At 39.8% G+C, this 17,326-nt stretch overlaps 1 protein-coding gene across 1 annotated transcript in view; it reads right to left on the bottom strand.

The window, feature by feature from the left end:
• Positions 1 to 1,316: 1,316 nt before the first annotated feature.
• FMN1 (formin 1) overlaps positions 1,317 to 17,326 on the bottom strand; it is a 279,933-nt gene continuing 263,923 nt past the window's right edge. The window contains exons 16-17 of the mRNA XM_055316676.1: positions 12,735 to 12,819; positions 1,317 to 10,078 (exon numbers count right to left, since the gene is read on the bottom strand). Of these exons, the coding sequence (XP_055172651.1) occupies positions 10,034 to 10,078; positions 12,735 to 12,819 (130 nt within the window). The 3' untranslated portion in view covers positions 1,317 to 10,033. The remainder of the gene's footprint in view (positions 10,079 to 12,734; positions 12,820 to 17,326) is intronic.

The raw sequence follows: 17,326 nt of genomic DNA, 5'->3' as shown, positions 1-17,326 counted from the left end.
TCCCACTTTCTGAAAGTTCATTACTTCCCTTTAGTACTTGTTTTTGCTTCAGAAGAAATCTGAAGAATTTTGCTTTTATAAAAAAAAAAAGGCAGAAAGCAAAAATGGCATGCACAATTGTTTCACAGTGAGCCTTATAGAGGCAACATGCATTCAAGCAGCAAAATGGCCCCTAGGAGTTCCTTCCCCAGACCTACACTCAGCATCTCAGCATCAAGACATTACAGCTTTGAACAGTGTCTGTGAACATCTGTGCTTTATCTTCATTTATTTTGTGTATCAGTTGGTAAGATGTGTCCTGAGGTATCAGAAAAGTTTAAGAGAGGTTATTTCTGGGGTCTGGGAATGCTCAAATAATTTTCCGTATAAATTAAAGGTAATTGCTTCTTCAAATTATGCCATTTTGGCTATGAAAAGTTTCACAAGCACACTCTTATTGTCAGATTGCAGGGGAGGGGAGACCTGCATTTTGGAGAATAATTTAACATGATGAAAGAGTTAAGCAGTGGGAATGGTTTTGGCCTTAGGGTCAAGAGATTTGGATTCTAGTCTTATGTGTTCACTAATACTAACTGTAGTTTTCAACAAGTCCCTTGGACTTCAGTTGTTTTTACTCTGTGAAATAGGAGATTTCATCTGATGTTTGAATATTTTTGCAGCTCTATGACTCTATGATTTAGAAAATTTCCCAGTGATGAAATGTCTCCGCAGGTAGTAACTGTGTCTGTTCATTAAATGTATCTGCATAAATTGGGACATATTTCAGGAAACTTCTAGAACTTAAGAGTGCATAGCATTCAGGAACACTGAGTAAATAAATTTTAAAAAACACAAGCACACTTTTATTTAAATGGAAGAGTGTTTTGTTGAAAGTCTGTTCTTGTTCTTAAATATTTGCATGTGTCATATCATTGCTTGAAAAGAATTTGTACCTTGTGCTTAGTGCTAGAACACAATACAGTTTCATTTCTGTTCTGTTTCCCAGTTTGAAGTCACCAATACTTATGGTTCTGCCTGTATGCCCCCACCTTGGGCAATTTATCTTCAGGCAGTATTGTTTTTGTCAGCCTAGCTGACCCAATGCCTGGCTGGTTGGCCTCCAGCACCTAGCCAGATTGTCCGCTGTTGGTGGGATGGAAGAGGGAGAAGGAAGGAAACAGGATGGACTTACCATTACCCAGCTCTTGCAACTCAGTAATAACATTGTGCTTGAGCAGCAATGAATGTCACAGATGACTGGCATCCTCTACAGGAAAGTACTGTTGGGAGACTGTCCTGAGTGTCTCCTGAAAACAAATCTGCAGCACACACCAGCAGACATGAAACCAAGATTTATTAAAATATTCTCATCATATTTACAATTGGAAGCCATGAATGCAGTTCTCTGAAAATTGCAAAAAATAGAGTTCTCTTAAAACAAATTAACAGAGGTATCAACAGATTAGGATAAATATAATCTATCACAGAGCTAGAATTCTTTGAATAGACAATCTACATTTTCTAACCAATATATATTATATACAAAAATACACTTGATGTGGTGACCAAATAGTGTTAAGGAGGAAAAAAATATATATGTAGACACACACATTTCATTATGTACAAGTCAATATTGGTTCCTTCACCTTTTTTTAAAAATAAATACTTCATTTGGTTGCAAATGACATTTACAAATCCAACTAATGAGCATTTCTCAGCTTTGACAAAATTAAATATGCAAATTAGAAACATATTTTTAAAAATTTAAAGGGAAAAAAATACCTGAATCCAATGAGCTTATATTAAAAAATGTCCAAGAGCATGTAATGTAAGGTTTCACGTCTGTAAAGTGCCTTCTCATTTCTCAAACTGTCTTCGTTATTGCTTAGAATCCTTTAATATTACAGATTGATCTAATGTTTAACAGAAAAGCCAAGACTTTTCCAGGGCCAAAAATTAACTACTTAGGAACATGCTTACACTTTTTTTTTAAAGCACTTTCAAGAGTGTATCAGTTACTGTTGATCTGAAAATAACCACAAATTGTCAACATCCTGATCCAGATTCGTGTAGATGTTTGGATCATGAGTAGTAGTAAGAATGGGGTGGCAATAAAAAGCCTGTGATTCAAACTATTTGCACAGAATTAAATCAATTTCTTCAGCAGTGCAGAAAAGTTACTTCAGATTCAAAAATTTAGTCTTATGCATCGTAGATGGTGAGAACCTGGACTGATTTCTAATTTATCAAAGGGTGGTCCCTAATTAGGCAGTTTTAAAGTACAATCTAAGAGAAATTGAAAAGCACTAGAACCCTCCCTTCAAACTTCTTAAAATAAAGGAGAATAAAATGAAAAAGAAATGCATTTTCCATCTCTTTTATGGATTTTTCCCTCTTTGCCTAAGTGATGAGGTGATGCTGACATTAACAGGAGGCAGTCACAGCACTGTGTCTCACTTGGTGACAGCAAAGTGCCTCGGTCCAAAGGGCTGAGGAATGGCGCGTCATGCTTGGTGGGGGGAAGAGCTAAGAAAGGCTAGGTCCTAGAGAAACTGGAAAGATAAAGTGAGCGAAAAAGCTGTGGGCTGTAAAGGAAGGGGAGGCCAAAGAGCAAGTATTAAAGCAAGAAAAGTGAAATGAAGTTAGCTGCCAAAATGACTTTGGGACAGGCACAGAGAAAACAGGAAGGCGCATGCACAGCCCGCCCCATGGGAACGAATCTGAAAGGTAATGGAGTAATTTCAGCAAGCACAGGCCAGTCTCACCAGGGTACCTGCTTTCCCAGCACGTTGTCAGGCATGGACCGATACCAGAAACTGAACACTCCTGTTTGCCTAATACAGATTCCTGGAGCCCATGATAGAAGACGTCAAAAACCACCAGGCCCATAACAGTGCATTATACCAGCAAAGCATTGCACCCTGGCCGTGTTCAAATTTTCCTTCTCTCCATCTCATGCTCTACTCCCACAACCCATTGCTTACCATCTCCCAAGGCCGTAGGGAGATATAACTGTGTGGATCAAATGCATTTTAGGAAGCAGCGTCTGGGGTCCAGGGTGTCACTGAGAAAATTAAACCCTAACTGACTTGAAGTAACTTACACTTGTTAGGCCTGATTCCTATTAGGATGCTGACTGATTTCACTTAGGTTCTGGGCATACAGCTCAGGGCTGAATTTCCAGGCCAAAGTATGATCCCTTAAATCAAAATCCAGGGGCACCCTGCTTCCCACGCTAGTCTGAATTAAAACTCAATGAGAGGAAAAAACTATGATGAATCAATGACATGTTTTCTCTAAAAAATTATTCAATTTCAAATGTTGTAAGTTTCTGCCGTTGTAGGAGTATTTTAGATTCCTTCTCAAAAGGGAAGTCTTTTTTTTTAATGCTTATTGTCTTTGAAGATTATATATTTTGCTAACAGTAGGGTCATATGTGTCTTGAGAAATTGAAGAATTATAAAATTAATGATTTGGTATAGACCTATCCTTTTGGTGGACCCTAAAATCCTATGTATGGCACTCTGGACAGACAGAAGAAGTGCACTACTTTCCTCTCATTTACAGATTTGTTTCCAAAGGAAATGGATGTCTTTGGAGGATTATACAGAATGCAGTTCTGGTGGGGCTGAAACCACCATCATTAGGCCTTGGTGGCCAAATATGAAAAAAGTAAGACTATAGCTAGGGACAAGTTGCCAAAAACAAAGAGGCGGGGGGGGGGGGGAGAGCTACTTAAAGTTTGCTCAAACCTACTTAAGATGTAAAGATTTTGAATCTCTTTCTAGTCTCTTATTGGAGAGTAGTACAATTTTTGTAAGCTATATACCCATTTTTATGCTTCTCATAGAAACTTAGAATTCAAAATCTGCCCCAAGAGTTCCCAGAGAGTTGCTCATTCCTGTTTATTGTCCACACTGTGGGGAGGTAGAGAGTAATTTCCCTGTACACTCAGATGTCTATGGGACTAGCCTTTCATTTTGGAAGGATGGCCCAGATGAATAAACAAAAACACATTTGTTTCATGAGACAAAGAATAGAAGCAAGCTCTGGAAGAGAACAAGGATGAAAGGAAGCACAATTTTGCCAAAGATGTTGACCAACCACAGTGAATACATGCCTAAGAATGAATCCATGCTAGGTATAAGATGGGGGCTCCCAAAATAGTGAGAAATATTCATTCTCTCAGAAGACCTCCTTAAAGTTTCAAAGACAGAAAGCTCCTTGGTGTCTGCACAGGTAAAATTTAGGGAAATGCTCAGCCAACAAAATAGCCTAACTATAGTAGAAGTTGTTTATTCCTTGGAGAAGAACGCCAAATTCTTGGGAGGTGAATTTCTGCTGGAAACTATGGGCTCATTTGCATCTTGCTAGACCAATGCTCTCAAATTTCACACAAACCATAAAAAAATAGCTCTCAGAAGTATTTGGATTAGCTTTTAGAAAAGGAGGCAGACTGGGGTTTCTTAGTACACTTAAGACAAGATTAAAAAACAGAAAATCATATGACCATATAGATGGAATGCAGAGGGATAAATTAATGGCTTTAGCTACCACTTTCCTATAAAAAAATGAGATTAACTTGGTCTTCTCCAGATCATGGAATGCAGGCGAAGTTCATGAACAAGTACTTCATAGATGTATATACAATAAAGTCCAGAGTTCATTTGAGCTCCTGACTGAAGTGAACCATCATACCAGAGAAGAATGAAAACAAAAAGGTGTTTTTTGTGTGTGTTACTGGTTATCACTGGGCTGGGCTGGTTGAGAGTGGGGGGAAGTGAACCCAGGAAGCTCTACTTGAGGACAGCTGCACAAGGGCTTTGTGAGAGTAGTTAACTAGCTGCCATTTTAATATCTTCACAGTTCCAATTAAATTGTCAAGTACATGAACTTCGACATCCTAGGTTTATATCACAGCGTTGATTAAGAGTCTTGGCATGAATATGGCTACCAAACTGGCTTCAACCCTGCATGTTAAAATGCTCTTGAATTCACTACTTCCCAGCAAAGAATCCATTTGGGAGAGTTTGGGAGATTGCCGACTCCTTGGAAGGGGAAATAAAGAATTGTGAAACTAGCATTCAGTACTCTAACAAGGTGTCAACAACTGATGGGTCTGCAGAAATGCCACAAAATGGGCCTCTCGCTCACATACAGCTATGAGTAACAAGAGCCTAGAGATGCCTGGATTTAATTGCTAACAGGGTTATAAATACTGTGATGTGAGTCTGCAGCCACCGCCATGCTGAGGCCAATCTCTGAAGGTGCTTTTCTTTAAGTGACTTTTGCACCAATAATAGCCAATAATAGAGAAGATTCCAAGCAGCTGGATTGTTTTTCTCTATAGCCAGAAGATGGAAACATATTCAACACATGACTTGCATTTTGGCAAGGCTAAAAACGATTCAAACTTTGCAAATGTTAAATACTATTATTTTGGCAACATAGCCTTCTCTTGTGTTGCTGATTTCTTCATGATGACAAAGTAGCTGACATGAATGAAAGTTCATTTCTTCATTCAGTCCACTTTCTTGAGCTGAATTATTCCTAAAGGTACAATAGCTAATAAGTGAAATGTAGTTCTGACAGCCTTCCAGATGTTCTGCACATTTATCAACTGCTCTTAAGAGAACCCAGAGTAAGGATGGCGTAATGGTCTGGCCACTTCTTCCACAATATCACACCACTTCTCCATATATGTAGCTTTTAAAAAAAGTACACTATTCAGGGAAATCCTTGACTCTTTCAAATCCACACTCTAAAAATTTCCTGTTTGAGGCTAAAGTCTCAAACGGGCCACAGACAGCTCTTACTTTGTCCATACTCATCAGCTCTCACGGCTGTTCCAATCTTTCTGTGCTCAGGATTTCCATAACTTTGGATTTCACAGTATGTCCATGTTTGGTGTGGTTTAGAAACTAATAAACTAATTTGTGAAATACCAAATCTACTGATGTTTTTTTCTTTCCCTTCTAGCTTTTGGTCACTTTTTTTTTCCTGATTAGAATAGGCACAATGAAAGAAAATCATGCATGAATCTAACTATTTTATAAAATGATATATTTGATATTTGGATCAGATATTTTTTGGGGAAAGAAAGCTATGCATTTTGGACTTCTTCTTGACACAGAAAGCTCCAACTTGGTTTTTATCTTTATTTGGGGAGGGGAGAATACCACAAAATAAGCCTGATGCAGGAGGTCAGGGAATGAAGAAGTTTCCCTGTTAAGGTTATAGTCTGGTTACTGGAAAAGAACCCATAGGTCTGTACTACTGATTCCCCCTAGATACTCAGACCAGGCACTGTCTTAGGCTCTACTGTGGCAGGCAATGTTGTGTGCAATGATCTGTGGCCATGATGTCAGGCAAGAGAGAAACAGAAACAGAAATGAGAAAATGTAACATTCAAGAAAGCAAGAATATCATTAAAATGAAAATACCCCCACTGCACACAAAAAATCTACAGAGAGATGTACAGTCCCAAGCCAACAGGCATAATCTTTACCAAAAATAACACGACTCTTCCGCTATATCCAATCTTGGTCCTTGAATGAACCATGGCAATGACTTGCACATTTTGCAGGAGGTTTCCAATCCCCCACCAGTTTTGCTCCTTCCTTCAGTTTTTCCAGCTTCTCCACCAGCAGCATATGAAGTGTTTCTTTAGGAAACGCCTTTCCTTATGGTTCTTAGGGAAAAGAGAGGTGCCTAAAGTGGGCCCAGTAGCTTACTGGGGGGCAAGAGGGGACACAAGACTAGCAAATGTCTGACAATTGATTCCTCAACCACACCACTAGTTTGTTTTGGTTAGGTCATTTAAAGATGTACTCACACAGCTGGGTTTCCTTATGCTACTTCCCAGGTTTCAGAAATTGTTTTTCCATTATTCCTAGATACTTGTGGGGGGCATTTGAAGAGACATGTCAACTCAAAGATTCAAAAGGCAGCAGGACCATCATCATCATGATCATCTATTTCTGTTTAGCCACACTTTTCTCTTTCTGTGACTCCCTCCCACCCCCACTGTTAAGCTAATTTTTGTGTTAAAGACCACATATCACAACACCTTCTAACCTGATCTTTGACACTTCACAGGCCTGATGCTTTTTACCTAACATGTTTATATCATGCTTTAGTGTCATGTATAACTTGTATGCTTGATGACGATTGCAGGTTACTCATGCAAGAATCCAAATTGCTATCCAACTAACTATGCTTCAGGAATGACTCTTGGCTAGGAAGAGATGATGTTGCTTCTGTGTCAAGGTTTTTCAGAGTCTGATTAGTAAAGGTGGGTGTGAGTGTCTTGTTAAACACAGAGTAGCAATACTGGCCACTCTACCTCTAGTTTGGGGAGGGCTGTTCTTAGAAGAGTTACTCAAATGCTGCTTGGCTAACATGCTCAAGCTGCTTAAGTGGTACACTTACTTCCTCTCCATGACAAGTTTGGAGAAACCTGTTGCATTTAACATAAACTCAATTGCATTTTAGAGGGATTTTTTCAAGGGGCCCCAGGTTGTTTTAGATGGCCCACCTTGAACAAACTCTTGTGAACTTCTACTGAGCTTGACTTATGTTAGAAATAAAGGCTGTGCCAACACTGCAGTAAATGTATGAACTTGGGAGGCAGCACCGAGATACACATTGCAGGATCCAAGTTGGGTAAGAACAATGGAGATTCCACCCTAGTGTCTTAATATACTAACTTACTATATTTGACTAGTCAGATAAAATTACCATGTTTCCCCAATAGAGCAGGCAAAGTATAGTCTTTGGAAACAGGTATTTTACTGCCAATTTCTAGTCTGTCCATGTGGATGGAATCCTATGTGGGCTGCATTTGTCTAACTTTCACACTAAACATTTCCATTCATTCTTCAGCACTGGTTCCCTGAGAGCATATTCTTGCAGGCCATAGTGACAGCCCTGTTTACTGTCAGTGATTTTCTTGGGAGTATCCTTCTTAAAGACCTGAAGTGGACCAGGGATCCCCCTGAAACCACCTGCTGCTCTCACCCATCAAGTCTGTGGGGACCAATGAGGATTTCAACACATGTTGATCTCACTGAGCTCAAAGTTGATCCCCAAGGAATAGGCAAGACAGGCACTTTTCTCCCACATGATAATACAAGAAGGAATGTCACAGAGCAAGGACTGTCACAGAGCACAGGATGGCTGTAAGTGGAATTTGTTTTAAATTGAGGAGTTTCTTCGGTTTTCTTCATACTTAGGTGAAAATGAAGACAAATAACATAAGAAAACAGTATGGAAAGCTTCTTGCTCCTGAGCAACTTCCTTTAGTGATGTCAGTTCTTTACCAGCTTTTTTTGTTTTGCTTGTCTCATCTCTTACTTTGAATGGGAAAAGAAGAACCCACTATGCTACCATATTCCTTTATTTTGAATTATTAGAGAAGGTGGTTAGCACCTGGACAAATATGGCTTCTGAGATTTGATTTGATCCTGATTATATTATATTAGGATACAGTTCTGCTTTAATTAGCTGACTCTATTAGGGGTTCCCTGAGGGGGCTAATAATTGGCAGGCAGTCCTGGGTGGACACTCAGGCACCTGGTGAATTGAGAGGTTCTGGGAAGAGGCTGGGGTTAGGGGCAAGGCCACACATGGAAGCCCAATCAGGAAGGGTTTTAAGGTTCTTACACACCTCTAGACTGTTGTCCACCAACTCAAGGAGAAGGCTTGGACCTCTTTCCCTTCAAGGCAAAAATGGATAGTCTTTGATTCTCTTCTCAATTCACCCCCAGTCCTCTCTCTTTTCCTTTCACAAGATAGATTTGAAGAGAGACAGCTTCAGGAAAAAAATGTCAGGGGAAAAGTCCATGATGGTTTCCCTTGTGATTCAAGGGGCAGTGGTCATATGGGCTCCCAGGATCAGAAAAAGCTGTCTATGAGTGATATTTCACTCAAAGCTTAATATTAATGTAATAACCTTTTCATTTTGACATAAAGAACTTTTTTATGCTCTTAATTTTTTCAATGTTTAAGACTTTTGCTTCACCTTAGGTCACAGGCCTGTCAGTCAAGGTCACGATGAAAGGCTACCAGTAGCATTTGCTCTCCGGTTTGGAAACTGCCTCCTGAAGGTGGTGGGAGGTGTACAGATGCGCACAGTCCCAGAACACAATGCAGGGCTTGGCTGCATGCCAACACAGCCTTACCCATTCATGAACGTTCTGAAATGTGAAATATGCTGTTACTGGGTCACCTGCCCAAGCAGGTACTTTGACCTCCAAAACTGTGGTGGCTTGGGTATCACTGTTTCTCCAGGGGTTAGGGTGCAGAATTTTGCCAGGCAAAGAAACCACAATGAACTTACATAAAAACAAAGAAATAGGTCTTGCTCACTGGTTGATGTCAACTTCCTGTCTAGTAATTTCTTCTTCAGGATGAAGTTTATGGCTATTTAGTTCCCTCTCCACCCATGTATAATTCCATCTCCATCCTTTCCATAATATGAACAACAACAAGGACAACAAAATAACTCTTTCTGTCATTTGGAAAATAAATAGTCTAGGATGGCTTAAAATATAGTTTTGGTAAGTTTCAACATTTTTGATGAGAAAGATGCTTTAGGATATCACCGCAACAGGATCAAAATTAAGATCAATAGTCACACCAGCAGGGCATAAAGACCAAGGCTTGAACTCTCTCAAGGCAACTGTCATAAAAGATCCTTCTTTTCTTCTGTCAGAAGTTTATATATATCTAGCTTGTATTAGAAAGCTTCAAATCTCCACTTTTAAAACCATCTTGGTATTTCTTCTGGTCTTGTAATGGAGTGACTTTGGACCTCTATAAGAAACAATAATCAAATATTCCTGCAATGTTCCCTTAAACAGTTTCTCATTGTTCCTGTGCCTTAACAAGGGACTCCCTTAAGGCATGGGGTGCTCCCTGCAATGACCTCAGAAGAGATGAGCAAAACAAACATTTGGTGATATATCTTTCAAGAACTTTCTGCAGCACTAATGTTGCAAAGGACCATGCAAGAAAATGCATCTTGCTGCCGTCATTCTCACATAGCTCTGTGTTAGTTAGTGGTCACGCTGGCTTCTTTCTGACGCAGTCTTTCTTTCTGTTGTTTGAGGAAAAAAATAGGAGTTTATTATCATTCTTTTTTCTAAATTTTCATATTCCCAAATTTTGATAGATTTTTCAAACTTTTGAGATGATGAATAGAGTTGTACTCAACTCTACAATGATGAATAGAGCTGTACTCAATACCCTAGAAATGCAAGTAATTCTATCCTTTCCTGAAATCCTGTTACCTGCTCCTCTCACCCTTACTTTTCAAAAGCAAACAACGAGTAACCAGCTAATCAATCAATGATACCCATCTAAAAGAATGACCTTTAACATGCTAGGCTGGTCTGCTCTCTTCCTCTGTGACAAAGAGCCTAACTTTCCAGCATTGCTCAAAGACTCCTCCTACCCCCATGTTCAGTCTATTTTTTTAAGTTTTATTTATTTATTCATGAGAGACACACACAGAGAGAGAGGCAGAGACATAGGCAGAGAGAGAAGCAGGCTCCCTACAGGAAGCCTGATGTGGACTTGATCCTGGGATTCGATCCTGGGACTCCAGGATCATGCCCTGGGCCAAAGGCAGGCATTTAACCACTGAGCCACCCAGGCATCCCCCATGTTCAGTTTATTAATGGAATTAGGGAACGCTTAAGAAATAGTTCCTAGGGAGGCTAGATAGAAAAAAAAATCAGTTTCCCTCTTGAACGCAACTGCATACAGCTAGGTTGGTGGACCTGAACAAAGGCTATGCAAAATGGAAGAGGAGCAGATTTAATTCATGCAGCGTGGAGGAAATTCCCAACTTGCCATGGATGTTCTTCTCTGCTCTCCCTGAGCTTCCTGCCCAGGGACAGCCTTCTGAAGAGGTAGGACATGAAAGTCTGCTGGCAAGATACAAATACAGACAAGAAAATGAAAAACAGAAACATGGACCCTCACTGTTGCTAGGACTTTTGAGAAATAAAATATTAAGCCTATTGTGGATGGGTGTGTCTACTCTTTGGGTGGGCAAATAGAAGTCTATGAAAGAAATGGAAGAGGTATATTCCTTTGCACAGAGGTCCCTTGTGAACAGATAAATCCTCAGCTGCCTGTGACGTATGAGATGTGGTGCACCGAACTACTAACTGGGCCTATATATAAACTCAAGCGGGTGATTTTTAAGCACCTATCCTAAGTTTCGATGACATCTCTGACTTGGGAGGTTGAATTAGGAATCCGTTTATGAGCTCTTCCCAAATCCCCACCCAAATAAACAACAAAAGAAACAACCCTAACGAGTTTAGGATCACAACTGGGAGCTAGCTCACAGTGGAGGCCACCTATAAAAAAAAAAATGCCACAGTAAAGCCACTGTTTCTCCTTTGTCTCCAGGGCTCCATTCATTCTGTGCCCCTGGAAGTAAGGTTTGGCTGTGATAGTTAGGCTAGAGGCTCAAATTAGAGGGCTGGGGACAGGGGGATGGGCTGACCAAGGAGGAAGATGAAAGTTAGGGTTGAACCCACTGCCACTGAAAATGCTTCAAGTAAATGTAAGGAATACACCATCAAAGAGGCACAGGGGATGTGTCCATTTGGGTAGGAGCTATGTCCACCAACTGTGGCTTTCTCTGCTCAAGCCATATGACCCTGGCTTCTCCATCTCTCACTCAACAATCATTTAGCTGCTGATGGGGCTTCTAGGATGAGAGACACCATAACCAACCAACAGAAAAAAAAACTCACTTCACAACTTAAACCTCACTTAGATGGTCAAAAAGTTTAAAAGAATCTGTCAAATGGTACTTAGAACTCAAAAGGATAAAAAGTAAGTAGCTGTAGGATACTAGAGCACAGGGGAGGTAGGGTCTGAAAATCAAAGTGAGGAGAGTGATACTCCCACTTACCACTCATTGCTATTCTCCAGGCAGGGCTAACTAATGCTGCCTAAATTCATTAATAACAAGAAAAACAGCTAACATTTTTAAGCTCTTATTATATGCCAGCCACTTCATATGTCTGTTTCGTCAAAATAATCCTAAAGCAAAGGTAGTATTACTTCTCTCTTTTCCAAAAAGAAGCAAAGTAATTTCAGTAAGGTTTTACAACTAGTAAGCAGCTGAGCTGGGATTTGAACCCCAACACCTTGGGTTCCTAACCATTTAGCTATTCCAACGATGGTCTCTAACTAACGTAAGAGGTCGAGCTTCATTGGAAACCTTTCTGAATGAGACCATGGAGGACAATTCTCCCTCCCACCCCCACCTGGGAAGACAGACTAGCCTCCAAGTTTCTAGCCCATGGAGAGATGTCAGGGGACCAAGAGTCTGGGCCTGGTATCTGCTATTCACTTGTAAAATGATCCTAGGTTGGCTGTATCTTTCTGCATCTTGGTTTTCCCAATTATCTAAAGAGTATCATCTCTACCCCTTTCTTAAATGCTCAAACATTTCAGAAAAAGGTGCTTTGAGAAAAGGGGATGACTGGGGTGTGAAAGGGTGTGGCATGGCAAGTGACTACATTTGCTTGATCAGGAAACGATGTTTGTTGGGTCTGCTGGGAGAATACTGGAAGTTATGTTTTGTTCCTCACTCCCTTCTGGGATGGGAACTGAGAATCTGGATACTACTCATTCCTCTGGGTTTTATCCTTTAAATTCAGCACACTCCTAGATGCACCCCAGTTATAAGGAAAACTCTTGAGGTTATGTTGAAACATGCGTCTCACCAGACTAGCCGTGGGATTGATTTTCTTTGTCTCCACTTTCTTCTCTGATGTCAGCTTGCTCACTGATTCCTGAGCCATTTTCAATCTGAAAATCGATCGAAACAGGGAGTGGGAGGGGGAAGGAGCAGGAGAGAGGGGGAAAAAAAGTAAGAGGTTAGGTTAAACAGGTATCTAAATGCTTTTAAATGAATCAATTGGCAGTTTGGAGATCTAAGGAATGGGTTCTCAATGTCTTTCATGATCAAATTCGAACTCTAATCAGGTGCGAAGGTATGTTTCTAGGTTATCAAAACTGAATTTCCTTCACTGGCTGAGAGGCTCACTTAGGTGACTTCAGTGGCCAATGCAGGAGCTTCTGATCTATGGAATGCTAGGTGCACCTAACTGACATTCAGTGAACACTTCAAGGCACTCTGGCTTGGGATACATTCAGCAGATAATACATAGCCAATTTTGAAAACTGCAGTATTGAGGAAACATGAAAAATACAAATTCTAAAATATACTGATTCATGCCAAGTGAAAAGGCAACCTACAAGATGGAAGAAAATATTTGTAAATCATATATCTAGTAAGGGACTTGTATTCAGAATATATGAAGAACTCTTATAATTCAAATAAAAAGACAAACTGCCCACTGAGAAAACAGGCCAAAGATGACATACAAAGGGCTGATAAGCCTATGAATAGACACTCAACATCATTAGTTTTCAGGGCAATGCTGATCAAAGCCCCAAGATAACACTGCATATCTACTAGTATTCTAGAATTAAAATGAAAGATAGTAATAAGTGTCATAGGTACAGATGTGGATAAAATTGGAATCCTCATACATTGCTGATGGGATTCTAAAATGGTGTAGTCACTTTGGCAGTTTCAAAATGTTAAACATAGTTATCATATGACCCAGCAATATAACTATATCTATATATACAGGTTAGGTATGTATGTATGTATGTATGTGTATATATATATATATATATATATATATATATGAATGAAAATATATGTTCATACAAAATTTTTCATATAAATGTTTATGGCAACATTATTCATAATTGCCTAGAGTACAAATAGCCAAAATGGATAAACAAAATGTGGTTTACCCACAGTGGAATAGTTCTGGGCCACGAAAAAGAATGAAGTGATGGTACGTGCTATAGCGTGGAAGAGCCTCAAAAATCCACATATCATATGATTCCATTTGTATGAAATATCCAGAATAGGCAAATCTACCAAGATTGAAACTAGATGAGCAACCTGGGGCTGGGGTGGGGGAGAGGAGGGAATGCCTGCTAATGGGTAAAAGAGTTTCTCCTAGAATTAAGTAGTGATGGTGGCACATCCTGGTGAATATGCTAAAAACCACTAGAATGCACACTTTAAAAAGGTGAACATCATAGTACATGAATTATGTCATCATATTTGCACATCCAATAGTTAGACTGAGGCTATCTCTAGTGCAGCTTCAGGTGCAGTGCAATTACCCACTTACTTCTTCACTTAGCTAATTTTACACAATTTACTTAAAACACATGCTTATTAGTAATTCAATCTCCCTGCCTACAAGCACAAGTAAGTCATGATGAATTCAACGTGCTAACTTGTGCATCAGAAAAGAAATAAGAATGAGACAAAGATGAGTAGTGGTTGATATAACCTAAGAAATACATCTTCAGAGCTGCCAGGATACAGATCTAAGTGTATAGACCACTGACTATTTCTACACATTTCCATCTGCAGCAATAACTATGACTATGCCCACACAAGAAGAGAATCATCCAAAGAATCAAACCCTTGGGGGACCAGGTACATTGTCAATGAGCGAAAGGAATCTTTTTTTTCTAAACAGTTCTCAACAGCAGGCTTAAAATATTGGTAAACCATGTTGTAAACAGATATGCTGTCATTCTGGCTTTGTTGTTCTATTTACAGAGCACAGGGAGAGTAGATATAGCATAGTTCTTACAGGTCCTAGGATTTTCAGAATGGTAAGTGAACATTGGCTTCAGCTTCAACTCACCAGCTGCATTAGCCCCTAACAAAAGAGTCAGTTTCTCCTTTGAAGCCAGGCATTGACTTTTCCTCTGAAGCTATGACGGTCCTAGATAGCATGATTTTCCAACAGAAGACTGTTTTATCTACACTGAAAATTTGGTGTTTAGTTTAGTCACCTTTATTAATGATCTTAGCTGGCTCTTTTGGGTGACTTGCTATAGCTCCATATCAGCACTCACTGCTTCACCTTGTACTTCCATGTTACTCGTAGTGATTCTCAATCAACTAGAGCTGGGGTTAACAAAGGTTTTCTGCAATGGGCCAAATAGTAAATATTCTAAATGTCTTTTTTGTAGGACAAGGTATTTTTTCTTTAATATCTGAATTGCAGTGATATCACAGACAATTCCAATATGGATCATTTGGGCTATACAAGCTATATATTTAAGATATATAAACGTCATCAAGTTGTTGATGTTAAGGGTATATTGTCTTAAAAATATAGTCCATCCAGTTTTAAAGTTGATCTATAAAAGGGAAAATAATGTAGACCAGTTAGATCTTTTTCCAATAGCTGAAAGATTTGGAATGGGATTTTTTTTTCAAAGATTTAATTTATTTATTCATGAGAGATACTCAGAGAGAGAGGCAGAGACATAAGCAGAGGGAGAAGCAGGCTCCCCACGAGGACCTGCCAGGACATCATGTCCTGAGCCTAAGGCAGACACTCAACTGCTGAGCTACCCAGGCGTCCCAGGAATGGGAATTAATACTGATTTCCTATAACTTTTTCCTAAGTATTTTTTTGTTATTTATTAGATATAGTTGAAGCACAATGGTACATGAATTTCAGGTGTACAACAGTGCTTCAATATCTCTATATGCTGTAGACATGTATGGGCACATATACTGTACAGAGTATATATCATGCTGTACTCTCAGCAAGTGTAGCTACCATCCGTCATCAGAGGACGCTATCGCAAAGCATATATATATTCCTGATGCTGTGCCTTTTATTCCGATGACCTATTCACTTCATAATTGGAAGTCTATCTCCTACACCCATTCACCCATTTTGTCCATCCCCCCATTCCCTCTCCCCTTTTGGGTATCTGATCTCTGTGGTTACTCAATTCTGCTGTTGAGGTGTGGAAGGAATCATAAAAACAAAACAAAACAAAAAAACATGAATCAAGAGCAGTGCAATGCTGTGCTCTAACAAACTTCATTTACAAAAACTGGTAGTGAGCTAAATTTGGCTCACAGGCCAAAGTTTGCTAATCCTTGAACTACTGTATAGGAATCAAAGTCCTATACAGGACTGGCAATCAAAGGTCTCCCTGTTCTAAACTTAGCTTACTTATCTAGCTTACATTTTCTTTTCTTTTTAAAAGATTTTATTTATTTATTTATCCATGAGAGACACAGAGAGAGAGAGAGGCAGAGAACAGGCAGAAGGCTCCGCAGGGAGCCTGATGCAGGACTTGATCCCAGGACCCCGGGATCACACCCTGAGCCAAAGGCAGACGCTCAACCACTGAGCCCCCCAGATACCCCTAGGTTATGTTTTTAGACATGCATCTGGTTTGATATTGTCCTTGGACAAATTACTTAACCCTTGGAGTCTCAACTGTTTGAAAGGGGGAATAATACCACACCTACTTAACACCACTGCTGTGAACAGTACAGAACATATTGTGTATGATTACTTATCAAATACCCCATCCCTTCCCCTCACTCATGTGCTCCTGTCCCAGGCAAACAACTTGCTGCTCCTTGCACCAAGGCTTTTCTCATCTCGGCATGTTGCCCTCGATGACTTTCTCACTCATTTTCATGAGTTTAGAGTCTTCCCATTATTCAACTCTTGGCTTAAGTGCCAAAGGCATGAAAGCTTCCTTCATCTCTCTTAGCCAGAAGTAACTGCTATTTTCTCAAGTGAAAGAGCACTTTGCATCTCTCTTCAGGCACTTAGGGCTTTTCATTTTCGGACTATCCAGATGTCTGATTTCCCTTAAACCACGGGAACCACTTGAGGACAATGATAATGCCTTGTGCGTATCTGGGTCTCCTCCCCTTCCTATATCAAGTGCTGTGCCATGAACAAGTCAGTTGTTAGCAAATACCTAACGTGACAAATGAATGATGTGCATTGGTAGTGCCCCCTCTCCCACTTTCAACAAGTCTAAATGTTTAGTAAATACCCAGAATTACAAAATAATTAGCCTTTACATTTATCTTGGGGTGGGGGTGGGGGTGTAAAAATGTTGAAAAATCTAGTTCTGCTTACTGATTAGCTGATTGACTCCTGAATAAGCAAAAAGAAAGGGTGTTCAAGGCCACCCAAATGTGCTAAATATTTATACATGTCAACTTATGTATACATTCCAGGATTCCTAAAAGTATCCACGTGACATTGCCCAAAAGAAGACTAAGGCTTAGAGAAGCTTAATAAAACTTTTTTTGAGTCTGGACTTTACTTCTCTCACTTAGGAGGTAAGAACTTTACTGCCTTAGCTAAAGAGAACTGATTAGACAGTTTAGATAGTTGGTAGCCACATAACCTGCTCACTCACAACACCCACACCCCTGCTC

The sequence above is a fragment of the Nyctereutes procyonoides genome, unplaced genomic scaffold (genome assembly GCF_905146905.1).
Source record: "Nyctereutes procyonoides isolate TBG_1078 unplaced genomic scaffold, NYPRO_anot_genome, whole genome shotgun sequence".
Classification (NCBI taxonomy): Eukaryota; Metazoa; Chordata; class Mammalia; order Carnivora; family Canidae; genus Nyctereutes; species Nyctereutes procyonoides.
This window is presented reverse-complemented; position numbering and strand designations above follow the sequence as displayed.